A 27,260-nucleotide genomic window follows, 5' to 3' on the forward strand; every position below is an offset into this window, starting at 1 on the left:
GTTGTCCTGATGGGTGGTTTATGCAGGGAGAAGGAAAGCGTAACCCTGTTAGTTCTGCAGGACTTCAGTACTTTGATTCCACCTTCTGTGGTACCCTTCCAGAAGATGGGTACCTTTCCAGCTATCTGGTTTGGGGCACTGCAGTCTATTAGCTCTATTAGTACTTAGATGGCCAATTTGAGAAGCTTGTGCTGGGTGACTACTGGGCATCATGGAACTTATGCAGTGTACCTGAAACCATTGCATAGGTCATTTTGGTGTCATCAGTATGCAAATGACATCCAAGCCTACTTCTCCCTTTCATCAGACTCAAGAGAAGCAGTAGAAGTACTGAATTGGTTTCTGGAATCACTAATGAACTGGGTGAAGGAAAATAAACTGAGGCTCAGTCTGGATAAGGTGGAAGTTCTGTTAGTTCACCTGCCTGGGGAAGTGGTTCGACCTATTCTGGCCATGGTTCCCCTCCTCCCTAAAGGTTCAAAGTTCACAGTCTAGGGTTTTTTTATGGATCTAGCTTTGTCATGGCTTGAGTGGCACGAAGTGTTTTTTACCAGCCAAGACTAGTGAGACAGCTGCAACCCTTCCTGGACAGAGGGAGCCTGGTAACCTCCATGTTAGGATACTATGCATTATTCTTGGGACTGCATTAAAGACTTCTTGGAAATATCAGTTGGTCCAAAATACAGCTGTTCGGTTGCTCACTGAGCCTGACCAGAGAAATTATATCTTTCTAGTTCTCAAAAAGCAGCAGGCAGACCATAGTTTTAGCACAATATTCATGATTATAAATGACTGTTTCATCCTGGCTTTCAGTCCCATTTTCAAAGGCTAATTCAAACTATAGGTGGCTCATTCAGCTGAAGCAGCAAACCAAAGACAAATAGTAGATGGCCCATAAAATATTTACAACGATCATTCAGACATGCAAAGTTCTGAAAGCAAGCATCTTGGGAATGTGAGCTTCTTACACAATAACCTCAGGCCAGCTAGTAAGAATTTGTTTTCAGGAAGCAGTTTTATGAAACTAAAAATAGCCTAAGCAGAATATTTTGGATTAACTTCTATTTGAATCAGACTGCAAGTATGAGAGTAACTCATCCAATGTTTCCAGTCGAGAACAACAATTTAGCTGAATTGTCTCTGTCTTCATAGTAGTACTGAGTGGAAAAGATCCTGCAAGGGATGAAGCAACCAGTGCATTCCAATGAATAAACTATCATGATGTGGGGAGAGAGGAATGTAACAAAGGGCTTGTGCTTCTTTGATTGTCAGAACACTCCACACAGTACTCAGAGTTCCACTCAACAACCAGAAATTTGTTAACTTTTTTTCTTTTACCCAGGTTAAAAAATGCATCCAGATTGGAATAGCCTGGCTTCAGCATTGCATCTGCAGGGAAAGTGTTTAATCTTTTGCATTTCCTTGGCAGAACTGTGTTTATGGAAGCATGGCCTTTAGTAGTGTTTTCTTTTTGTAAACAGGTGATGTCTCATTAGTGTGCACAGCAGGTGGGAGGAGGGAAAGTGTTCTTTATAATAGGAGTTCAATCGTACAGTCAAGGTCCCATTATGTTTCCCCTCATGTATGCATTTAACAGAAAATATGGGACGATGTGCTTTCTGTTTCAGAAGTCACCTCTCTCTGTTGCCTCCTGCTGAATTATTTCAGGCTATGCAGGCTGGGTCCTGAACCTTCTGTTCTGTAACCAGTTATTTTGGACTTCTTAAGCACAGAGGGGGGAAAAGCAAGTGTGCTTATCTCTTTTAATCCATCTTCGCTTTAGTGATTTCTACGCCTACGTTAATTCTCTGATCCAATTAAATTTTCTCACCAATTAAGCTCATAATATCAACATGACTGTCAAGACTCGCCCATGCTGGTCGGGGTCATCTAATGATTCCTTTCCCTTCTCTAGCAAGTGCTGGTTGTTTAAATGCTGTCAATGCTTCAGGGTATATTTACTGGCTACAGTGATGTGTTAAGCCCAGCTGTGTTGGTCCACTTTCTTTGGTTCTCTTGTGGAACAAGAGACCATAGAATCCCCTTACTTATCCTGAAGATTCTTCTGCACATGCAGCAAAAAGTTGCTGTTATTCTCTTTTAGAATGATCACTGATGATCATATGGAAAACATGGCAATCTCAAGTTATTCATTTCTAAGGCAACTGTGGGCAATTTTAAGTTCCATGAAAGTTTCCCCAAAATGCCTGTCTTAAAGAGCACTGATCAGAAGTGCCTCAGCTCTTTTGTCCTCTCTTACATAAAACTATTTTTTCTCTCGATATTGTGCTCTGGCTGAGCTCATCTTCAGTGAAATGCATCTTTCTCCATGTTGTTCTTTGGTACAGTAAGCCTTAGAGGCCCAAATCCTAACCAGCTTTTCAGCACTGGGATAGCTGTGCCAGTGGGCGTATGCTACATCCTGCAATTGGGTGGCAGTCATGTAGAACTCCTCAAAGTAAGAGAATGTTTGTTCCCTTACCTCAGAGCTGCACTGCACTGTCAGTGCTGGAAAGTGGGTTAGGATTGTGCCCTTAATCAGTTTAATTTTCTTTTAAAAATTGGTATTATGACAAAGCTATTGAATTAAGAAAATTGGGAAATATAATTTAAGTCACTTCTGGACAACCATGAACATTAATAACGAGTAAATTAGATATCTTCATTTACAAGTCTTCATAGAATTGTCTACAATGTGTGTTAAAACTGTGGTGTCTAGAATATATTTTCATTCAAAGTGATTTGAAGTAGGATTGATTAAAATCATTTAATAAACTTGTCAAATGATTTGTAAAGATGGGCATGTTTTTGGGAGAATCTTTCATGTGTTGGAATTAGATTTAGAAATTAGGTGGATAGAACAATAGTACTTAATATACTTTAATTAAAAATAAGTTTGTCTTGTATAGAAATGCTCTCTACAGGCTGTAATGCATTCCTGGACCATTGCTTGCTGTATAATGCATGAACCTTGCAACAATCGCAAGACCTAATTTCCAATCCTGGAAAATCTCAAGGCTTTAAAAAAATTATTATCACATTAGCAGTAGCTCTTACTTCAGATTAATTCTGAATTAAAGGGTTTGATCTGGTGTTAAAGGGTTTGATCTGGTGTATTTGCACAATGACTACAGGGGTTTAATTTATTTTTTACATTTGTATACCACCCTTCCTCCAAGTAGCTCAGGTTGGTGTACATGGTTTCTTCCCTCCTTTTGTCCTCACAACAACCCTGTGAAGTAGGTGAGTTTGAGAGAGAGTGACTGACCCAAGTTTCATGGCTGGGCAGGGATTTGGATCTGGATTTTTCCAGCTCTGCATCCAGTTCTTGAACCCATACCAGGGGTGTCAAACATAAGACCCGCAGGCCAGATGCGACCCCTGGAAACAATTTCTTCGGCTCCTGTTATAATTGGGCTCTCCCAGCATGATAATTGGGCTCTCTCATATCTTGAAATTATGAACAAGATTTGCACATTTTCTCTTCTGTGATTTGCAACTAATGTAAAAACAAAGTGCTTATTTCTGGCCATCGTGTTGCTTCCTGCTTAATGATATCACTTCTGGCCTTCAGCAGGTGCCATTAATGCTATTTGACACACTATATGAAACAGGTTTGATACCCCTGCACTTTACCATCCTGGCTGTATATTATAGTTATAATATAGAGAATAAGGACTGAAGAATGACTTTTGTAGTTATTATTTAACCACTTTGCATTGAAATTTCAAGTGAAGACCTTGTTCTTCCAAGATTGCAGTTGGAGAACAGAGTAATGATAGCATGAGAGGCCAAAGCCTGACTGTGGAGAGCCCCAATTAAGGACTGTGTCTTGTCTTACAATATCTTACAGTGTCTTACAATATCATTGCAGACCCTTTTGTCCTCCAGAAAAGCTGTTTGTGAATGTGGAGAGGGGTGGTAGTGGTTCTAGATTGCTATTTGATGCAGCATGAGAGGTTGCAGCCAGGAGGGGAAAGATACTGGCAAGCTTCTTGAAGTATTGTTTTATGCTCATGGGATCTGTAGATCCCAGCCTTTACCTCAACTTATCTGTGGGTTTTTGCAGCTTTCAATTGGTCCAATACTGTAATGGTTCAAAACCTGCTACAAGTAATATCTTCATTAATGAACTTGGCAGGGCGACCTCGTCATATTTTGTGTAAGCTCCTGAAAGTTGATCGAGGTGGAGAGGATGTGTTAATGTAATCCCTTTCCCATCCGTGTCACCTCCTGCTGAGGTATTTACATCCCTAATTAAAAAGGACAAAGCTTTGGGAGGGTTTTATTTAAATTGAAAATTAATCCAAATAGAGGGATAAAAGTTATCACAGTGGGTGGGAAAACAGAACAGAGAGCAAGTTTGCATGTCCATGGCAAAGGTTGCATCTTCCCACTGAGAACAGACTATCAGAGGATAAACCAAAGACACTTTCTGCGTATGTCATAGATTTTTCTCAGTGCCTTTTTTACTTGGCATTTAGAGGTAAAGAGGTAAGCATAGTACAGTATTTGGATTTATTTATTTTTTTTTGCCAAGCAAAAAGGCTTTTGTACAGATTGGTTATCTCATAAATACTCATAAGGGAATCAACTGAATTTTGTAGTCTTCTTTTTTCTCAATTTCTGATTATTTGTTCTAGGCTGTTTCCTTTTAATTAAACAAGTTTTCCAAGTAGATTGATACCCTAGATCAGTGGTTCTCACACACGTAACACCGGGGCCCACATTTTAGAAAGAGAATCTGTCAGGACCCACCAGAAGTGATGTCATGACCGGAAGTGACATCATCAAGCAGGAAAATTTTTGACAATCCTAGTCTGCAATCCTACCCATGAGTAAGTCCCATTGACTATCATTGTTAAAATAATTTACATAATATCCTGTTAAAAGTACAGGTCTGTAACATTTCCCCAAATGCAGTCACATCCCATGGTAGCATCAAATCTAATATATTAAAAATAAGATATTGAAATGATATATGACCCAGGAAGAAGAGGCTGCAGGGGCAGCAGCTAACATAATAAACCTGTGTGTGACCTGTACTGTTCCGCGCTGTATGTAAGGGAACTTGTAAGATATTTCATTAAAAACATCTCTGTATATTGGAAAGAAGTCTAAGCTAGACCCTTTCCCTTGTCATCCACCTTTCTATATGCAGGGAGCTGCTTCTTTTTAATATTTGGAGGTTTATTTAGCCTTGTGACCCCCCACAGGTAGTGTGAATTACATTATCATTTTGGTCTACATGAAGTGTACTTGACCACCTCATCTGTTGGTACAGGAGAAACTTTAGCGTTAAGGACTCTCGTGATCTTACTTTGTGTTATAAAAGTATTGTTGTCCAACTTGAGCTGAATGTAGAGAGAGAGGATGGAAGCACAATACTTTTTTTCCACAAGTAAAACTGTACATGTAGTTCTAAAGCCTGATATAAATGTAGCATTCCCAGTCTCATAGCTATAGTTACGTAACCAGCCATGGATTGAGAGCATGCCGTGTGCATCGTCCCTTTCCGGAGCTGTCCTTGGTACTGCATTATGTCTGACTGATAATGCTAATCAGGGTTTGTAAACCAGCTTGTACAGACATAACACTGCATCATGGTTAGATTGGTAGCAGAAGAAAGATTTGTGCACAGGAAGAGAGGAGAAGGGAGCTCCTAGCACATTTTTGATTTCCAACACTATATCTTCACCATGTATTGGAATGAAGTGTTACGAAACCTAAATATTCTTTACTGCATTGGGGATCAAAATTACTTTTTGTATTAGCCTTGCTCAACTTGACTTGCAAGACAGTTCCCTATCAGTAATACATAAACGTGTTCCAGTTTTTGACAAGGGGAAAATTTTGTGTATTTGTTATGAACAAAGAGGCTAGCTAACAGACTCACAGGGTTAATGTTTGTGACATATCTAATTATTTTGACACTCCCTTTGTTTTATCAAAATTTATTGACTTTCCATTCACATGCATTTCTTCTGATAAGAAAAAGAAAATGCTTCACTCTCAGTGCTGAATTTATTTTTGTTTTCCTCTTTTTCTGTCAGATGGTGATGGACAGACAGAGCTCTTGCTGCCAGCCTGTTTGGATAAAGATTGCCACAAGAGTGTCATCTACCTTTCAAAACCAAGTTTAGATCAAGTATGTTGAGTTTCTCTTTGTACAGGTCAAATTCACATGATTTGCTGATTAGATTAAAGCAGTGGTTCTCAAACCTTTTAGCACCGGAACTCATTTTTTAGAATGACAATCTGTCAGGACCCATTGGGACTGATGTCATTAACCTGGAAGTGATGTCATGGCCAGAAATTATATCAATGTAGGCTTCAAACTGATACCACAATCAGCCAAAGGTCCCATTACACTGAGTGCTCATGCTTTTATTTGGCATAGCTCAGAATTCAAACATTCCAGTTCAGAACTCAAAGCAGAAAGGAGACTTGGATCCTTCTCCAATCACACAGCCCTCCCTCTTTTCCAGTATCACATCTTCCCATCTATTCAGGGAGAAACACCATGCCTCTCTCCCACCGGGAGCCCACCCTACCCAGCAGCTCTGTATCCTGTATTTTCAATGACAGCTTAAATAGGTGCTACGTGACCCACTTAGAATTGGCTCATGACCCACCTAATGGCTCCTGACCCACAGTTTGAGAAACACTGGATTAAAGGAACAAATCTAACCCCAATGGGAAAATTAGGACCACATCAGATATTATGTGACAATCCTATGACTACAACAGTTCTTGCTGTGATAAAAGTGAACATGTGAAAGGAGATTTCTTGTCTGTAAATACCTTTAGTTATTTGGTGGACACTCACCAGAGAGCTGTCATCAATTGCCGCTCCCTAGAGAGCGTCTTGAAACGTTTACACATACATGACTTCCTTTAACACTTTTTGTATACTTTATTGTAACAAACATGCCCCATAACAAATCTGACCATCACATAATTCATCCAGTCTCCTGAGGATACAGAAAGAAACAATGGCTTTAAGCCAGTGGTTCCCAAACTTTTTCACACTGGGACCCACTTTTTAAAATGACACTGTATGGGGACCCACCTAGCTTTATGAGACTAGGAAAAAAAAATTTCACTTTACCAGCTGCGCAAGCCTCTATGTTTATCCTTTTTACTATTTTGGGGGGGGACGACGACGACTGCCTTCTGGGGTATTTGTTGAGCTCCACATTCTTTGGATTGGAACCATTCTGGTGGCTTTGCATTCCCCTTTGCCTGGCCCTTGATAAGAGCTGAGATGTGTTCACCTGCTCATGGGTTAAACACATACGTGCGGCTTTGTTTCATTTTCCATGGAACTCAATACATTTTCCTTGTCAGCTTTGTGACCACCAAAAATCAGGTTGTGACCCACTGGTGGGTCCTGACCCACAGTTTGGAAACCACTGCATTAAACTATGGAGAAGCCACTTAAGAGTTTAAGAACATTAAGACTAAATTTCTAAATAGAGGAGCAGTTCATCTGTTGAGCAAGCCACTTAAGGAAGCTATAGAATCGCCACCTTTGCAGACCACAAAAGGAGATTGGACATGTACTTCAGGTATGCTTTTGAATGGAGGTTAGTGTGACTTTAGGTGCATAGATTGGAGTTAGGGATGTCAGACCATCCCAATGAGCACTGCTTTTCAGCTTTGCAGCCACTAAAAGAAGATTCTGACAGGTCCTCTTGCTATGGTCCTGTCATCCAATCTGCACCCCTGCCTGCCAGGAGACAAAATTTGTAGTCCTGTCTGATCTAAGAAATGGATAGGGACCCTGGGCAAGTGATAGTAATAAAGAATAAAAGGAATGAAGAACAGAATGTCTCCTGTTTCAATCAACCAAGTCCTATATACATAATGGAATAGTTTTTGCTGATATAATTGAATTTCTCTTTCTTCTGATCATAATACCATCTACAGGATGTTTAGGAGTGGTGTATGAATTATCTGCCTGCTCCCGATACTCTTTTTGTCTAAAGTAATGGATTTTTCTGTGCAGATTCTTCTGAGTGGAAGTAAAGATCCACTCCATTTGAACGCCATTGTTCTGACTAAATGGGAGGGGGGAGGGGGAGAGTTGTAAAAATGACTGTCTTGGACAACAACAGTGTCTACTGAGCACAAATCAACTTTAATGAATCTATCTTTACTATGGTTCACACCGTTCCCTTTAAAATGTTTATTAGTTTTTCTCATTTTGATTTTTCAAAAGCCCAATCATAACCACCTAGATCCATAAAACACAAAGTTTACAGATTGCAGGAAATGTGAGAGGAAAGTGAAAAGGGGAGCAGGGATATGTTGTAGTACTTTATCTGTAGGGCGAAGGGAGGTATCCTAGTTCCAGTAGTGCTTCTGTTCTGAGTGCTGTCACAGCTCCTGTGGATGCCACATAGGCTCTGTGGACAAGAGTGGGTAAGGCAGTTGAATCTCATAAGTGACTGAATTGTATCAAATTCAATACTTGCTACACCTGTGTAGTGATAGTTGAGACTTCGTAAGAAATCAGGTACAGTCAGGGGTAAGAAATGGAAATATGTAGCAGGGTAACAAGGAATTGAACAGGACTCCCTCACACACCTCCAATGGGCTCCTGATGTGTGGAAAGTTGCCTGTGGAGGAATATCTGTGGGGGGTATTCAGACAGCAGGTGAAAGGTTCACCCAGGCCTAAGTCTCCCTATGCTTGTGGTATGTTCTCCTTGCTGATTTATCATTATGTGTGTGCATAAGGCCCCAGGTCTAGTTCCTGCCATGTTTACGCAGGACAAGGAAAAACCCCTATCTGAAACCTTAGAAACCTTAGTTTGACTCATTGGAGAGCAGCTTCATATGTTCCTATAATTTCCTCTTCCCCTGCAGAAGTTGAGCCACAACATTTTTCTACCAAATAGTTAGATCATTTGTGAACATTTCACATCGTCTCTCTACCTGGGATGGTATTTTCTGTCCAGGGACACAAAATAGCTGGTCAGTATATTCTGACAATTTGCATTTTTTCTTTCTGCTTCCCAGTGGTTCCCAGTGCTGCAGGACTTCACGAACAAAGGCACTCTGTGGGGCTTAGTTCCATATACTGGTGATTCAACATCAACCAAATTTTCAGTTCCAATCACCCTTCACATTGGGGACTATAACATGGATGGCTACCCAGATGCGCTTGCCATACTGAAAAATACATCAGGAAGGTATTGTCAGCAAAAGCAGCATTTTCATGTCTTCCTCTTGGCACAATTGTGTATCAAATTATTCTTAGTTTGAAATGCCATAGTCCTGTGTAGGAGTTGAATTGCATCTCCAGAAGAAGTGCCTGAATGATTATAAGGCGAGTGGATATCTGTTTCTGTACCAAGTAACCCCTTTGCTCTTCTCTGCTACTTAGTTGGATGTTACCAGTGGCAGCCCAGAAAGAAAAATGCATTGCACAGGGAGTGTTGTTACTGGGTCTGTCCTTCCGCACTGGAACAGATCTTACAGAAGGGAGGAATTGCTTGTGTTTTTCTCCTTATTGTGTAGAGTGCCAGCTAATATTTACTTTAAATGTAAAATTTCATCAGACTAATAATGTAGCAGAATACTTTTGCTGTCACAGTAGAGATAACATTTCTGGAAATACGTGGGATGTTTAGGAGGACTGGGAGCATTCCACGGGTTCTCATGCCTTCTCTTTCATCCACTGATGTGTGCTAATTGCCTCCTAAACTCTTCAGACTTAGTAAACATTCAAATGCACTTTGCAATGCGGTGTGATGGGAGTCTGCTGTTGAAAACAGTTGAGGGGATTTAAAAAATCCCGCTGGGTATGCCCAAACCCTCCAGTGCATGTATCTTTGGGATCCCAGTTGTAAGTACTAGCATTTTTTTGTGTTTGGTTCTAAAGTATTTGACGACTCAAGCCAATCCATCTACACCAATATGTCTTTGGAAAATGCATGGCATATAGGTAATATTAACATTTATAATTTTTTAAGTTGGCTGCTGTCCTTTGAATTCAGGTTCTGCTTTCAGGCTCTCTTGTCTCACTTAGCTCTTGACACTCTTGGTTTAGGTTACTCTGTACTTCTGTGACGTCAGAGTAGTTATACCAGTTGCAATCAGGCAGCTGCGAGGTATCATTGTCCTGATCTCACTGACAATGCTGTAGGTCACCTGAAACCTTTACAGTTTCAGTGGCATGTCTAATGATCTCCCAAAATAACAACCACCTCCATCTTTCCGTGTTGTCCTCTGTTTTGGAAACACATTATTGATTACGCCACCTCCCCTTTGGTCAGATTAAAAAAATATATACATTTTCATTCTGCTTATAGGGCATTGTCTCTCTTCCCACACACACAGCTTTTTTACCCTGGAGGAGCTTTGTTCCTGGCAGTATTGCAATGTGCATTGTCAGTTCCATTTTTGCCTGAGGCAGCTTTTCTCTCCCCTCAAGCAGTTGTTGACCCATTTCATTTTGATGGATATACTGAGAATGCATTTTCTGGTAGCTGTCATATGCATTTTTACTCATTGCCAGCCCTGTGTCACCAAAAAAACCTGCCATTGCTGTGACCCACAACTGCTTGACACCTAGACCGCTTTACTCTGCTGTATATAAACATCTGGATGTAGTATATTGTAGTAATTTACAGCCCAAAGCTTCTTAGGTGGGATGTTGCTAAGAATATTTAGTGTGATTTTAATTTCCTATGAAGATGCATAGGGGTAGAATGAATGCATTAAACTAGCTGTCCCAAAATTATGCAAGGCTTTATAAATTAAGCTCAGCATCTTAAGAAAGAAACTGGAAGACAATGCTGAGTATAGACATCTACTTCTTATAGCCAGCTAAATCAAGAATTCTCAATTCAAGTATCAGAACAGAATTTTTGCACATGGAACACAGCTGAGTTTTTAAATCCAGACTCCCCCCCCCCAATAATCCAAAACTCAGTAACTCATCAAGATACAATCTTTCTCTTTTCAAAACAGCTTTTTAAAATTATTTCAATGGACAGAGTTTCCTAAACTAGCACTTGTAGCATCATAAAGTTTGCTGTACTGTTGACAGTTTGGGGTGGGGGGTAAGGAGGAGAACAGGAATGGGAATCCTCAAAGACCTTGTAATACTTAGCAAAATCCCTTAAAATCCCCACTTTAAAAGCTGTATAAATGCAGATTACTCTGGCAGACGTGAAATGTAATCCATAATAAGAGGGAAACTTTAAAATGCATGTGTTTTGAGCCGAGAATCTTGTTCGGTCATTTTAACATTTTTTTGTATGTGACGTCTAGGAGCTAGGACGCTGTTCGTCTGCTGGGCATGTAAAAAATTAAAGCTAAATGGAGCTGCCTTTTATGGATGCCCTCCATGGAACAAATTCACATGTTAAGTTCATTTATTTGGCACTCATTGTTGAATCTATCTAACAAGAAATCTGTTGATTTTTGTGCTTTAGAGTAGAGGGTAGAATCCTGTTCTGTGCTGAAAATCCTGGGCAGGCATTGAGGAGGAAGCAGATTCTTGGCTACAATGGGCCCAAGCCCTCTTTTTCAGACACACAAACAACCATTCACTGGTAGCCAACAACAATTAAATGCAGGCAAGCATGGAGGTTTCTGTAAAATGGCAGTTGGTTCCTCCCTTTTTTGTTTCCTTTCTGGCAACGTGTGTTGATGTAGTTATGTGTGGGCAGACCTGTACATTTCTGCAGCTAATGATTTTTTTGGTAGTTTATTTGCAAGCCTACTTTTGGTGATTGACTGATAAGATAAATGGTGTCATCCTTCAAAGAGGGTAATCTGTTTTATTAGATGTTAAATGTAATGGACATCTCATTTATATGTATCAACATGGAACTGAAATGACACAAGTGAGCCTATTAATGCTAGCATTGCCCAAATTAGCTTGCCGTTATCTTGTTCTGCCTTCATTGAATTTTATAATGAAACAAAACAGGTAAAAATCTCCACCTTGTGCTTCATTGACCAGTGGAAATGTTTTAAAGTTTAGGTAGCATGCTTAAAATAATCAATCTGAGTGGGGAACACCTTCTGATACTTCAACCTGGTGTCATTTTCCCTTCCTGGATACTGAAGTCTTCAGATGGTGCAAAGGGAGCAAAATGCCCACCATGCCACAATAGGACTTTTTCCCATTTTCTCACACACCCCCATCTTAATCCTTCCTATCCTCTCTAATCCTGACTTTCAAGCTCACTCTGCAGTTTTTCTGAACTGTGACATTTAAGTTCTAAAGACTGCACTGCGAAATCTGAGAAGGATCGTTCACTACAAAGTAGATAATGTTTTCTTTTGATGTAATGTTTGAAGACCAACAATGCTACTGTCATTGGTATAGGTATAGATATAGGTATATAGGCAGTTGGTGTTTCAATAAGTCAGTCTTCCACTGTGCTAATTGTTGGTTTGTTCAACCAGCTTTAATTCACTGAAGCAAGCTGCAGACCCTTTTTCATAAATTGCTGTACTTCAGTTAGGTGTCAGCTTGATTCTTGCTGTCTCCATAAACACTTATTGGAGGGGACATGGTTTACTGATGAAAAGATTGCTGTTGAAAGCCATTTGGTTTATCTTCATTCAGCTCTCAGCTGTGCCCTGTTGCTGCGCAGTAGAAGGGTTGGCTCCAATTAGGCTTCTTGCAAGTAAATGTCAGCATTATTATTTCACTTATGCTAATGTGGGGATGCATTTCTGCACAAAGATAGGAGAGAAATTGATAGCAGTATCTGCTCTACAGTCATAATAGCAGCAGCTTCCAGATCATAATGGTGCTTTCATTCAGGCATCAACATGATAAGCAGTGTTTAGGATAAACCAGCCACATTTATCCCCAAATTAGTATTGGTGTCAACATGTTAGTCCTTTCAGGAATCCAATGTATCCGCTCTGTCTGGAATGAAAAAATAGACATTGTTCCAGAAAGTCGAAATGAACCCTTCCAGCATATTTTGAAATGCCACTTCCTTGATTGTGAAGAAGAGTGGTCAGATGGAACATATAAGTCACGTACTATTCCAACTACATTGATAGTCTGCTCACTCTCAGGCTCAGTTCAAAGTTCTACTTCTTACATGCAAAGCTCTGGAGCTCTGGGACCTGTGTACATTAAGGCATGCCTCTCTCCTCACATATTTGGATTAACATTAGTGATTCTACTCCATCTCTTCCCCCTCCCCCAGTATGCATTTGAGTACTAGGTGCAGTGACATTGATCTTACTTAAGCATTGCCACTTCAGGTTGCCTGTGATTTTTATTGCTCAAAACCTCAGTGGTTTCACCTTAAAGTGAAAAGTCCCTGCTAGCTTTGAACATGAACAGGAAAGAAAATATCTCTTTTCCATCAAATGTGGCACAGGCAGAAGGAAGCAGCACATCAGTGCATCCTTTCGTATTAATGTACGCTTCAATCCCTGTTGTTGTTCTACCAGTTAAAATGGGTGAAAGTTCCCAGCTCTATATGGAATGTGCATTATTATGAATGCAAAGTAGTACATCTTCTCAGAGATGAAGTGTGATGTAAAAGCAGAATACTTGGGAATAATTTCTATTTTCTTTTATAAATTTGTGACTTCCTGCCCCGTATCCATGAAACATCGGTTGCTTACCTTTCTTGCAGGGCCACAATGTGCTTTGCCCAGAGTATAAATGCTGAATGGGCTCAGCAATGGCACTTCTTGATTTATTTATAATGTATGAGCATAAATATTCGTTATTCTACTTTATTGTGGAAAGACATATTTCTAGTCAGCCTTTTAAGTATGCAAGCTTGCTTTAAAAAAAATGAATTTGGGTCTAATGGTCACCTAAAGCGTTTTAGAAAATGAAAACTTAAGCTGAACATTTTCAGTCTTATATATGACACAGCTTTATAAAATAAGAAGGAAGTGTTGCTGACAGTGTCAAAAGGTGATTTTCATAGTAGTATTAAAATTCCTACATGCTGAGGCTCTGATTAACTGAAGCTTTGTAGGAGGAATACATAATAAGTCTATTATCAGCAGTCACGCTGATGCTAGGGCTTTAGCTGCTGTGACAGACTTTTGGAGAAGAGTGACAAAGGATGATCTAGACAAAGTATATCTATACATGCTCAAGAGATATTGCATGTATATTGCACACATTGTTTTCTGTGGTTTTCACCTTGGCAATCTGTGAACTGCGAGCTACTTTTAAACTTTTTCTCCCCCCAAAATTAAAAATACTTATCGGCTATATAGGAGGGAGAAGGGGATTATTGAAGGAAAAACAAATGCCAGATCTGGCTCACATTATCTTTGGGATCAAAGAACATGATGCTGTATAATCTATCCTTTACGGGTTACAAGTCATGATGTGAATGTGCAACCTCCTGATTTTAGAAATGGGCTATGTCAGAATGCCAAATGCAAGGGAGGGCACCAGGATGAGGTCTCTGGTGTGCTCCCTGGGGCATTTGGTGGGCCACTGTGAGATACAGGAAGCTGGACTAGATGGGCCTATGGCCTGATCCAGTGGGACTGTTCTTATGTTCTTATGTCCTGATGCGCCTTGATCAGAGACACTGTGGTGAACATTACAATCTCCTATGTATATGTTTTTGTATGAGATTTTAATTATCTGATTGTGACCTCTCAGGGAAGGGTACATTAAAATGTCCCACTCCCGCTATATTGCTCCCAGACAAACAAAAGTGTGTCAGGGAAATTCAACAAGACAGATTATCATTCTGGCATTGCTTATAATGCATGTGCCTCTTGCATCCATATGGTGCTCATCCCCAATTATGCACATGCCTGTCTTGCTGTATTGCAATATTGATATTAAATTGGCTTTTGATGCACCTAGGAACTATCAGATATTTTGGTCAAGCTTCTCCTTCCATTCTCAGTTTTTCCCCTAACTGGATAATGATATTTTGGGTTTCAGACAGTTGTCCCCTCCTGTAGCATTGGGGACAGAGTTCCACTTTCAACCTCGCTAACCAAGCAAGCCTGAATTGTAAACCTCTTCTGGAGTTTCTTGAATGGATGTATGTTTCTTGTATGTATGGAGTTTCTTGTATTTCTTGAATGTCTTATACATACAGTGCAAACAGTGTACACTGTTCTTTGAGAGTCCAAATGGTTCAATAACCATAAATGAGTATACAGTGAGAGAGAGCATCACCTTGGTGATTAAGACTGCCTCCAGTCATTAGAGTGAAGGTCAAGTTAGGCCCTGCTGACCTGTAGCTGCTGCAGGCGGAAGAAGCAACATGGGCAATGTGTGACTCATATTTGTATGTGGCACATAAATAGTGTTCTCTATTGACCTGTTTTTACAAACTAAAACGGTGCAAAAACAAAGGCATCAGAATATGATTCTGCAGGGTCCACATCGAACTATGTTCATACTGTCCTGTTGGCCAAGCCAGTAAGCGTCAGAGGCATGCCTCACAGCACGTTTGCAACACCGCACAGTGGTGCTGAGGTGGTGCAAACCGGTCTGGATCAGGCCCTAAGGCTACAATCATGCTAAGGCTAAGACATGCTTTCCTGGAGTAGGCCAATTGAATGCAGTGGCGCTTACTTTTGTCTAGACGTGCGTTGGATTGTGCTGTAAGAATTTGTGTTAGGATGCATTTTCTCCCTTGGTATAAACCCCTGTGGTGTTAGAAAGATGTTAGGCTTTGATTAGCAACCTTTGTGCTTTGAGCCCTTCATTCCAGGTGTGTAAATATGTATGGCATTCATTTCCAAGTTGCCAGTGTAGCTTTTTGAACAGTGTGTTTTCTTTCAAACCATAGAGTGCGTGTGTACGTGTGTGCATGTTGCTGTCATGTTTATGATGCGACCCTTTTCTGGTTTAGAAAGCAAGCTGTGAAAGAGTTTACTGATTACTATAATCAGAGACGACATGCCCAGTGTCCCAAAAACGAGGAACTATTACTCTGCACATGATGAAGAAATGTGGAACATTTTCCTTAATTCTGGATGATTTCAAGGTTCTGTTAAGAATTGTGCATTAATGAATACCCCACTTTCAGCTCAAGTTAAAAGCTTTCAAGAAAGCAAGTGATTTTTTCAAGGAGACAAATTGTCCTGACTTTAAGGAGTAATTGTACACAGCTGCTTAATTGAAGATAATTTCACTGAGATGTCACCTCGTTTTAAAATGCAGGAAAAGAAGAAGAAAGATAGCAGGAAGGATATAGAACGAAGATGCGGTCTTTTGAGGGAGGGCATGTCTTCCGAACAGCAATAGAAAACAAAAGTGGCTTTAACAAATCAAGAATGTTGCACTAGAGCAGAAGAAATAATTATATACTGTATAAGTAATGCATGAGAAAGCTCTGTATTTAATGGATGCTGGCAAGTGATGGTTGTTCCCTAAAATTTGGAAGCAGCACACATCTGGCTCAAGCTGAAAAACATTCAGACCAGAAGCTCTCAGGAGTATTAGGCATTCTAGTAGTCTGCCATGGTTTTTCTCCCTTACATTTAAAGTATTTTATGTTTTGTTATGGCCTTATTATTTAGAATTCAAATTCCAATAACCAAATTGCTCTCTTTCTTCTGGAGTAAAAGATACATAAGGATATATGCTTCTCTCAAAAAGAGAGGCTGTTTAAAAATAAAATCAGATTTCCCCTAACAGCAACTGAACTGCCAAAGGTGGTTATAAATATTTATAAATTCTTGTAAAATCTGAGTTGATAATTGGCTGGGGAGGCTCTTAACATGAAACACTTAGCATGCCATTTTGGAGGAAATATATTGGCAGTAGTTAACAACTGCAATACAAAACCAATGGTTTATGTGATTATCAGGATATTGGTCGCATATAGGTGATCTAAGTCAGACTATCACTCTATTAAGGTTTTGTCACATGTTTTGGAGCCCAGCTGCTTATGCAACAAGGATGAGTAGGAAAAAGTTCATCCCATCTCTTCTCTGAAAATGTTTGCTGCCAAATACCCTTTTTAATATATGTATGAACCATTTGGATGTACATTTGGAACATAATTTTGATGTTGAATAAGGATTAACTTTTGTTCTTATGGTTGTGATGCCACCTAGGGAATAATGCAGGATTCTTCATTCGTGCTTTTGGAAAATGTGTTTTGAAATTGCCAACATTGGCACAAGAAATTTAAGGCCCAAAGAGATTTAGTGCCAGTTAACGCTGGCACACACTGTCACAAATGTCTGTGGCCCCCAGCACCAGTGCTAGCTCAGCACTGTCCAGTGCTGGGCTAGCAGCAGTGAACCACCACTGTTCCGCTGCTCCGCGGTCACGTGAACTGCCTGGCAGCGGGGCAGAGGTGTTCCAGGGCAAGGGGAGGCAGAGAGAGGGTGGCGAGGAGGCATGCCGGGGTGAGGGAATGGGGCGGGAGGGAGGCAGGACCAGGAGCTTCGCTCCAGTGGATCCTGAGCCTCCAGTTTGGGCCACCAGCCCAACACAGAGGCTCTTGATTCTACGCCGACTCTTGGATCCCCATTGTGGGGCTACTTGCCTTACCTGGGGAAAGGGGACAAAAGTCCCCTTCTTCCAAGGAGCTGCCGGCACTGACCAGGATGCATTCAGGATGCAGTGGCAGCCATTTTCAGTCACTCTGCAACCCTGGGCGCTGGGCCGCTCAGGATTGGGCTGCCCATCTGTTCAATTTTTTTCTTTATTATTGCAATGTATCAGGAGGAAGAAAAACATTTGATGTTTGGAAGATGAGAAGCCAAATTCCTTCAGCTGCATTGTTTAGTGGTGGGTTTAAGAAACAAGTTGTTTAGCGCAGGAAGTGGTTGTATAAAATAACTTAATGATGCAATTAACTAATGTTATTTCATTGCTTGGAAGCAAGCGTCCAGTCTTCAAATCAAACAGATGGTTTTGTGAGGCTAGATGTTGCTATTCTGCTCAGCGGAGTCTCATCATTGTTTCATAGCAGCCTGACCTGCATTTTGGTCTTAAATTTTCAACAGCAGCCAGCTGGCTTATTTGTTGCTTCAAAGTAGATAATTCCTACATGAGCAATTCTGATGTTGGCACCAAAACACCCATTTCAGTGTCTGCTTCTCAGTTCACAAAAGAGTCTTTTCTTCACAACTGTTTCCTGCCTCCAAAAAGAGTTAGACAGGCCTGATGTAGATTATTCATGCTGTCTGCTAATCATGGTTAGAATAATGAATGTGCCCCAAGGGATTCTTCTGTCTTTGCTTTTGCTTGCAAATTCCCCCACCTTTCATTTTCAGAGTTAACCATGGTTAGTGTTTACACATACAGAATTTTTACTAACCATTGTTGGCTCCAATATAGTTTCCAATAACAGTCAAATCAATTTACAGAAACACACACATCCAGCCATAGTGCTAACGATAGTTCACTCTGAAAACACGAGTGAGCAGAGGAACTTGCCAAGTACCCCAATTTCTTAACTATGGCTAATGTCTGCACTGGACCTGTGTTAACAATGAAACTAAAGGCTTAAAGTTTTTTGGAAAGGAAAGGAAGCTGCACATGTCTTTTGACCATTTTATGCCATCTAACATTATGCAGACGTTGTCTCTGTCTTCTGCATCTTCCACATTCCTTCTTCAGTTCTTCTGCTGTTTAAATTTCCAAAACTGTACACTGACAGCTGTCAGTCACCCTTTGGTTTCCTAACAATGGCCTTGCACAGGTATATGGTGCAGAGGCTTGCAGTATTCTCCCCGCTCGAAGGAGAAGCCACAACTGTAGAAACCATCCCCTTTGGACAGTTGCTGACCTCACTAAACAAGCTTGTTTGAACAGCTGTCACTCTCTGGTCTGGGATCAAGCCATCAAAGTGTAGTAGTAAGAATTTATTATTTCATGTATGCAAGAGTGCATGCAAATTACCCCCCAAAATTATCAATACCTTCCTAAAGAATTAGGCTTTCCCCACAGAAATCACTGTGGGTTCTTAGTTTATAAATGCTTGAAATAGATAATAAACTATGTTCTCTGCCAATTGGGACTTAATGCAGTGCACAATTAAAAATGATTGAACATGAATAAAACATTAAACCCTAAAAGCATTCCTAAGAAGCTAAACTAGAACAGCAACAGGCTGAAAGCATTGCAAAGTACTGCGCATGCACAGAGCAGAAGAAAACATCCAATTTTTCTGCCAACTGAAAGCTAGTAAAGGAAAAAACCAGCTGGTTCTGCTAGGAAATGTATCCAGCGAGATGCAGTGATTAGAGCAGTGGTTCCCAAACTTACCTGGGTCATGATATCCCCGCAGCCTCTTCTTTCCACTTCAGCCAGGCACCACCATCTTGGATCTTGCAAGATTTTGTGAGGTCCAAGATGGCTGCGCCTGGGGGAACAGGTAGGAGGGGGCCACTGGGGACATCCTGCAGCTCCCTTGTGACTGTGCCTAAGGGGTCATGACACACACTTTGGGAACCCCTGAGTTAGAATGTTGGATCAGAAAAGACCCGAGTTTGAAATCCCTGCTCAGCCATGAAGCTGGCTGACATTAGGTTAGGCGGTGAGATACTGACCCATTTCACAGGCTATTATGAGGTTACAAGAACACGGAAGGAGGGAAGGTGGTGCAAATATATAGGTGACAAATAAAAAGTGAGTGCCACCACTGCGAGGACCCTGCCTTGTATCACTTGCCTGCCTCACTTAAGCAAAGGAAGGAATGTAGATCAAGACACCTTCTGATGATGTACAAGGCAGGAGAAGCGTCAGACTATGGGCGCAATCCTAACCAACTTTCCAGTACTGGCATAGCTGTGCCAGTGGGGCATGTGCTGCATACTGCAGTTGGAGGGCAGTCATGGAGGCCTCCTCATGGTAAGGCAGTGTTTGTTCCCTTACCTCGGTGTTGCATTGTCCTTATGTCAGTGCTGGAAAGTTGGTTAGCATTGTGGCCTATATTGGAACATTTTTACAAAAGAAGTAATTGTTGCCTTTTAGGAATGGAGGTTCCCCCCTTCCCCTTTTAACTTGATAAGGAGTGTTCTCTGTAGTGAAGTAAATATTCTCTTTGTTTCAAATTATTCATTAGATTTATATGAGCCATATTGAGTGAGTCACAAAGAAATTGCAACAATTAAGTTAAGAGGGGGAAAGAAAGAAATATCAAGCCAGTTGCTAAGGAAACCTCATGAATTGAATCAAACCATTTAATTCTTTCCCTTCCAGCTTTTAATACTAGTAACTACATATCTAATTTTAGTGATTGATTACTGTGATTAAGTGATAAGAGCTTTTTGGCAAACCTTTGACTTGAGACTGCGCTACTGGTCCAGGAGGCCTACTTCTTAATTGCTAGGATCTGTAACAGAGTAGAATTAAAAGGGGACATGCAGCTTTTTATTCATCTAAGGCCACACTGATGTATAAAACGACCCCATGACACAGAAGTGACTCAATTATATGCTTTTACCATCATTTTCAAAAATGGGTTCAAAGTTTTGTGTGTGAGAGACAGATTAATTCTCAGGCAGTGTATGGAAGAGATGTTTATAATGTGGTTTAAGGTGGTTGGCATACTTTTAACATTTTCTAGGTGAACTAACAGAGAAAAAAGAGTAGGTTGAAGTGTGTGTGTGCCCATGTGTGTCCATGGCATGAATAAAACAATAGTTTTCTCTCTTCGATCTGTTGCAAAGGTAACACCCACTCTTTCCAAACTCTAGTTTGCAAATGTGGGCCCATCCTGATGGCATGTACTCTTCCTCCTCTCTGGAACAATTCCTCCCTTCCATTTTCAACATTTAAACATTGTTTAACGCTACCTGAGTAGTAGTGCAAACAGTGGTTCTCTCATTAAACCCGTGGTTTGAATTTTTGCATCACTTCCCATGTAATGCAACATCATGGTTAATGATGTCACGATAAAGGAAAAGGAGGAACTCTCTAGAGAGGAAAGGAGAATGGGAGCATAGAGCAAACATTCTTCAAGCTTGTCTCTTTCTCTGGAAGGCACAGCAGCAGAAATGCAGCATTATGGATTGGATTCAGAAGTGGCATTTTGCTCATGGAAAGACTCCTCCTGTGAGCAGCAGGACACATTTGCATCCAGTTCTGTAACTGCACTAGGTATATTATTGGAAATTAAGAGTTAAGGTAAAACACATATAAAATGAATGTGTTAAAGTAGTTTAATTCATAGGTTGATCGCCATACACATTTAGTGAAGGATGGTTTGATTTGTTTTAGTTTAAATTTGTAGAGTTATAATTTTACTTAATGTCTTGAGATGTGTGTTATCTTATATATTTTGAGATCAATAAGTGAATCTGTGGAACATGTCAATTTATTGAGGATTTTTAAAAAATCAGGTTCAGTTACGTTAATTTTTTGTGTACTTGATCATTTGGTTGGAACTTTAAAATTGAAAAATTAAAAGTAGTATAGCTTTTTTCTTTGTTTGGTTTCCAGTTAGTGGTTGTTCATTAAAACTGATTCCATCTCATTAACTAAATGGATCAGTAAATTTCTGCTGAGCCTCAGATTGGATCTGCACATGCAGCAGAATGAGCTAACCGCTAGTAGAATGAACATCTAGCAGCTGAGGCTTGTAGGGAGGGGAATAGCAAAAATTAACAACTGCCATACAATCAGTTTTCTACATACACTGAAAGCAGAGAGATTCTACTGGGTCCCACTAGAGAGGTTCCATGGAGATAATACCTTTTGTCTCACTCTCTAGTCCATCCTTGTGTGGGAAAGTTCGATTTATGCCAGTGGGGCTGTTGTTCCTTTCTCTTTCAAAGGAAAGGGGAAGAGGTGGGTAGCACCTGAGAGGGATAGATAGATCCCTCAGCCCTGAATCAAAACACCTTCACTCTTGCTTTTGTATTGCTCAAGTATATCTCAGTATCTCATGTTAATTGTTTTGAAATTGACTGAAAATATTAGCCTAACTCAGCATTTTATCATGTGAATATAGCGTTCAGCCTTGATGCTTAGTCTTAGATTTATTTCTGCAACTTGCCATTGTTCCTGGCAATGTTCAGGAGCCTTCTACGAGGGTCGCCCAGAAAGTAATGCACCACATTTTTTTTCTTCTACAATTATTTATTGAACACAATGAAACTTGCACACAAGAAAGAATGATGTTTCTTCTACACTCCCTATTTTTCCACGTAATCTCCGTCCAGTTCTATGGCCTTCCTCCAGCGAGACACAAGGGCATGTATGCCCTGTCGGTACCACTCCTTGTTCTGGTCACGAAGCCATTTCTGCACAGTGCGAATCACCTCTTCGTCATCCTCAAAATGTCTTCCGCGAATGGCATCCTTTAATGGCCCAAACAAGTGGAAGTCTGAGGGAGCTAGGTCAGGGCTGTAGGGTGGATGGGGTAACACAGTCCAGCCCGGTTTAGTGATGTGTTCCGAAGTCCTAAAACGTGTGTGAGGCCAAGCGTTATCATGTTGAATCAAACATTCACCTGGGTTGTTATGGTGCCGAAATCACTGGAAGCGCTTCTTGAGTTTGGTTAATGTCTTCACATAAGCTTCAGAATTAATGGTGCTGCCTCTTGGCATCACATCAATGAGTATGACGCCCTCACAGTCCCAAAACACAGTGATCATGACCTTACTGGCGGAAGCAGTTGCTTTGAATTTTTTCTTCTGTGGAGATTGAGGATGACGCCATTCCATCGACTGTCGTTTTGTTTCGGGCTCAAAATGGTGAACCCAGGTTTCATCACCTGTCACAATCCTGGACAAGAATGCTTCCCCCTCATCTTCAAAACGTTTCAGCAACTCAGAAGAAATGTTTTTTCTGAGAGATTTGTGGTCCACCGTAAGACAGCGCGGAACCCATCGTGCACACACTTTTGAGTAATCAAGAGCATGGATGATTGCATCCACACTTCCTTTGCTGATTGACAGCTTCAGCGCCAACTGCCTAGTCGTTATGCGTCGGTCCTCGCGAATGAGCACATCAGCAAGCTGCGTCTTGTCAGGTGTGGCAGAAGTAGATGGCCGCCCCGAATGCTGCAAATCTTGGAGCTCTGCCGAACCGCCTTCTAATGGCCTCACCCTCTGTGCCCAGCGACTAACCGTACTTCTGTCAACTGCAGATTCTCCATAAACTGTACACAAACGTTTGTGAATGTTCCCAACAGTTTCTTTCTCCGCAGTGAGAAATTCAATGACAACACGCTGCTTGTAACGTACATCACTTACAGACGCCATTTCGAAACACTGCTGCAGCTACGCTATCTGTCTGAAGAAACCAAAAATTTGTGTGAACTACATTCCTCACTAATGTGCCATTCGGGGCTGTGGTTTCCTGAAGTTCCTTATGGTCACTCACTAACTACATTCTAACCTATCTCTGAAAGTAGCTGAGAAAGAGCTAATAGTTGTAGTATGTGGGCTGAGCTTGTCTATCCTCATACCTGACACTGACGTTCCTCCTAATGACCATGTCAATTTGGGTGAGATGCCTGAGTAAGACCGAGGAGAGCTGCTGCCAGTCACAGCTGGAAATGAAGCAGTTACTTTTGATTCTGTGCAGTGAAGCTTCATATATCCCCATGTCAGTTTCCAAGTTTGTGAGAAGGTGGGAGGTTTTTTTGACAGTAATTTGCTTGGAACGTAACAGTCAAACCACAGAATAGGTCCAGTGTATTGCTGCACTTTCCAGCTGTGTGCTTTGATCCAAAATAGGCAGTTGACTTTTGTTTTTGGTTTGAAAAAAAATCTTCAAACATCCTGAAAGTTTTCCAGCAACCTAATGCATTCACTAGTAAGAAATTCTGTGAATGTGACATACTGGTGCCGGGGGGGGGGGGGTTTTGAAGAAAATTGCAACCACTATTATTGATACTCAGAAAAGACACAGATGCTCAGTAGTATACTTTAGTATCCTACTTGCCTGAAAGGAACTGTTAATTTCAGTAATGAATGTTTTTGCTGTAGATCTGCTGAATGGTAGCCTGCAAGTGTATGCACCATGCTTTGAGGGGAAGGAGTTGTGCTTAGCTAGCGACATACAAACTTGCATGCATGCATGCACACACTCTGGAGCGGGAAGGATATGAAATGCAAGGTGCATGTCATAGACTTACTAGACTACATGTATTTCATGACCACCTTGACCCCTCATTTACATTCCCCCCCATGGGGGTGAATGTGAATTATTATATAATCTGTGAAATTGATAACAATTTATGCCTTACAAAATGGTCAGCCTTTATCTTGCTTCAAGATTCTGACTTCTATCCAAAGATAGATAGTTAATCAGGACTAAGCCCTATTGAAATTAATGGGACATAAGTTACAGTGTGCATGTCTACTGAGAAGTAAACCCCACTGCGTTTGAGATTCTTCCCCCCTCCCCTTGGTAAGTGTGTGTAGGATTGCAGCCGCAGAGCCCAATCCTATGCATGTCTACTCAAAAGTAAACCCCATTACAGTCAGTGGGGCTTACTCACAGGTAAATGTGGATAGGATTGGGCTGTTAAGTCACAATTTATTGTTTTAATTTCCTTGATGGTTAGTTATGACTAACCATCATTGTCTGATCCAGATGGAATTTCTCACCGTCTCATCAGGTTGGTATGAGGATAAAATGGGATAATCCCTTGGTTGTCATACTAAGCTCTTTGGAGGGAATGTTGGTAAATATGCCAGGTAAATGTTTGCATTTCCTACTATTTATAGTTGATCATTTTACATATTATCTCTGAAAAATGTTAAAGTACATTCTAGTGTTAAAATGGCATGTTGTTGTGCCATACTTAGTCAGAGGTAGAAAAAATCATTTGAAGTGATTTTTATCTGCAAAAATATCAAGTGGCACTTGTAAAGGAATGAATCAAGAAGATAAGGAAAATCCTAGACAACTATCATCCCGCAGCAGATCACCTTTTGTCCCAACTAAGTGACACGGCATTAAGAGGATGCATATTGAAGAAATTGCAGTAAGCTAGTAAATAGTGCATTTTGATATTTAACTGAGTCGGAGTATGAGATATTGGAGATCCATTATAGTGATAGTTGTGACTCATGCAGGGTGTAAATATGTAAATATTCATGAAATATATTTTACAAATAATCATTTTGTGATGGTAATGAAAAGCTTCATTAGAATGTAGAATTGGGGGAGGTAGCTTGATTCATACATTTTGAAGTTTTTGCATGGCAGGCTAGGAACAAAGCTTAGAATACAACATAAATCACTTGGTAAGATCAAAACATTCTGTGTATGTGTAGGTTTTATTCTCTCCAACACATGACAACACAAAAAAACACCCACAAAATAGCTTTCAACTTTATTGGTTGGACTGAATGCTTGACTGACTTGCTTGGTATCTTTTTGAATAATCAACTCTAAAGAGGTGGGGATGGGATTATGCTTTACTGGCAAAACAGGTTGCCACTGAAAACAGCATCCCTGTGTTTTCATTCTTCCTTGATTTCTGTAATACCGAGAAGTGAAAGTGATAGGGTGTCATCGCTCCATACTTTCCCCCATTCCTACCAAGGTTCATGAAAAGGTAGAGCGGTGTTTAGGGAACTTGCTGTGTGATGTCATGGTAAGCATCATGTTATGGAGGTATAACTGGACAATTAGCTGTGTCACTTTCAGCATCTGCCCCATGTCTTCTGTAAAGTCCAGTCCCCTCCTAGGAATCTTCTTCCTCTCCATGCCTTTTTTGAACCTGCACCTAAAAGTATACTGAGTCTACATAACACTCTTCCCTTCCTTCTGTCTTAATTCAGTAGTTCCTAAACAATGGCTAAGGGCGTAATCCTAACCAGATCTACTCAGAAGTAAGTCCTATTTTGTTCAATGGTACTTACTCTCAGGAAAGTGTGGTTAGGATTGCAGCCTAAGAGTGACAGTGGCAAACTGGAACCCCTGTCTTCTTCCATGTAGGACATAGGATGTAAGTTGTATTTGTCATAGGTAAAAATTGAGACTGCAGGGGGCTAACAGTATGAATTCACAAAACTTAAATGCAGATATGTTTAAAGTTATAATTTAGTCATTTATTTAGTGTCCTCAATTGGTGCACTTTACATACTGGCATAAGCAATGGCAGGTTGGGGGAAGAATAACAGCAACGATTTTTGTTCCCACCAACTTCATATAATATCTTTATCAAATGAAGGGGTATTGATAAATTCTTTGTAAATCTGTTAAAGTTGCATGCTGCAATAAAGTCAAGCAGAGAACTGAAATTTTTTTGTGGGTGTATGTATCTCAAACTCTTTTTGAGTAACAAATGTCAGGTGACCTAAAGAATTTTGTTTTAAAAACCATGTAGGTTTCAGCCCACAGTTGGCCTTACTGTGAGGAAGGAAGGAAACGCAAACCAAAGACTGAGACCTGTTTCTTTTCTCCTTTTCCAGCAACCAGCAAGTGTTCCTATTAGAGAATGTCCCATGCAATAACTTGAGCTGCAAGAGCGTACGCCGTATGTTTAAGGTCTACTGGGATCTCTCGGATCTAAATCAAATCAAAGAGGCGGTGGTGGCAACCTTCTTTGACATTTATGAAGACGTGAGTTCAGCTCTCTTTGCTGTTTGCTTACCACCTTAATTTCCACCTGCCCGTTCTTATTTGAGGTTTTGTTCCAAACTAGCACTTTGCAGTATTTTGACCAGACAATCTGTGGCACATAATGAAAACAAATGAGTCAATGAAAACAAGTGATTTAAAACTGAAAGGAGAGGTGTTGAGATTTGTGAAGAATAATCACACTTCGCTTCTAATACTCTGGATAGGTCTAGTTAATGTAAGTGTGTATCTGTGGTGGAGGGAGGGTGGTTTGTTTCAGGGGACTGAAGGGAGGAAATGAACTTTTAAGGCCCAAGTATAAGCATATTGACAAGATTGTGCTAAATACTGAATCCAGCAACCCTGCTGGAATTCTTATTGCTAAAGGTGAGAAGCAGCAACCTTTTTCCACAAATCTCCAGTGGGGCACAAAAGGATTCCTGTCTGAAACCCTGAAGAACAGCTGCCAGTCACTGTAGACAATTCTGAGCTGTGTGGACCAATGATCTGACTCTGAGTAAAGCAGCTCCCTGTGTTTCTATTATTAACTAGGTTTACTACTTCAACTAATGAAAATGCCATATCCAAGATTATGCCTGCTTTGACACATGTGCATCATCTAAAAACAAAATAAGTTTACTTCTTGCTTCAGCACTGTTTTTACCCACCTGCAAATTTAATAAACTAGAAGTCATATAATTAATAAACTTGGATGTCTTCAGTTGGATGATAAGCCTAGTTTTAGGGATGTACCAAAGATGCTTGAGCCATGATAGGTAAATGGA

At 40.6% G+C, this 27,260-nt stretch overlaps 1 protein-coding gene across 1 annotated transcript in view; it reads left to right on the forward strand.

Annotated features, from left to right (window-relative positions):
- The window catches only part of ITFG1 (integrin alpha FG-GAP repeat containing 1), a 136,768-nt gene that overhangs the window by 53,369 nt on the left and 56,139 nt on the right, over window positions 1-27,260 (forward strand). Inside the window, exons 9-11 of the mRNA XM_066636751.1 lie at window positions 6,054-6,148; window positions 9,027-9,199; window positions 26,328-26,478. Of these exons, the coding sequence (XP_066492848.1) occupies window positions 6,054-6,148; window positions 9,027-9,199; window positions 26,328-26,478 (419 nt within the window). The remainder of the gene's footprint in view (window positions 1-6,053; window positions 6,149-9,026; window positions 9,200-26,327; window positions 26,479-27,260) is intronic.

This window comes from Tiliqua scincoides, chromosome 9 (assembly GCF_035046505.1).
Source record: "Tiliqua scincoides isolate rTilSci1 chromosome 9, rTilSci1.hap2, whole genome shotgun sequence".
Taxonomy (NCBI): Eukaryota; Metazoa; Chordata; class Lepidosauria; order Squamata; family Scincidae; genus Tiliqua; species Tiliqua scincoides.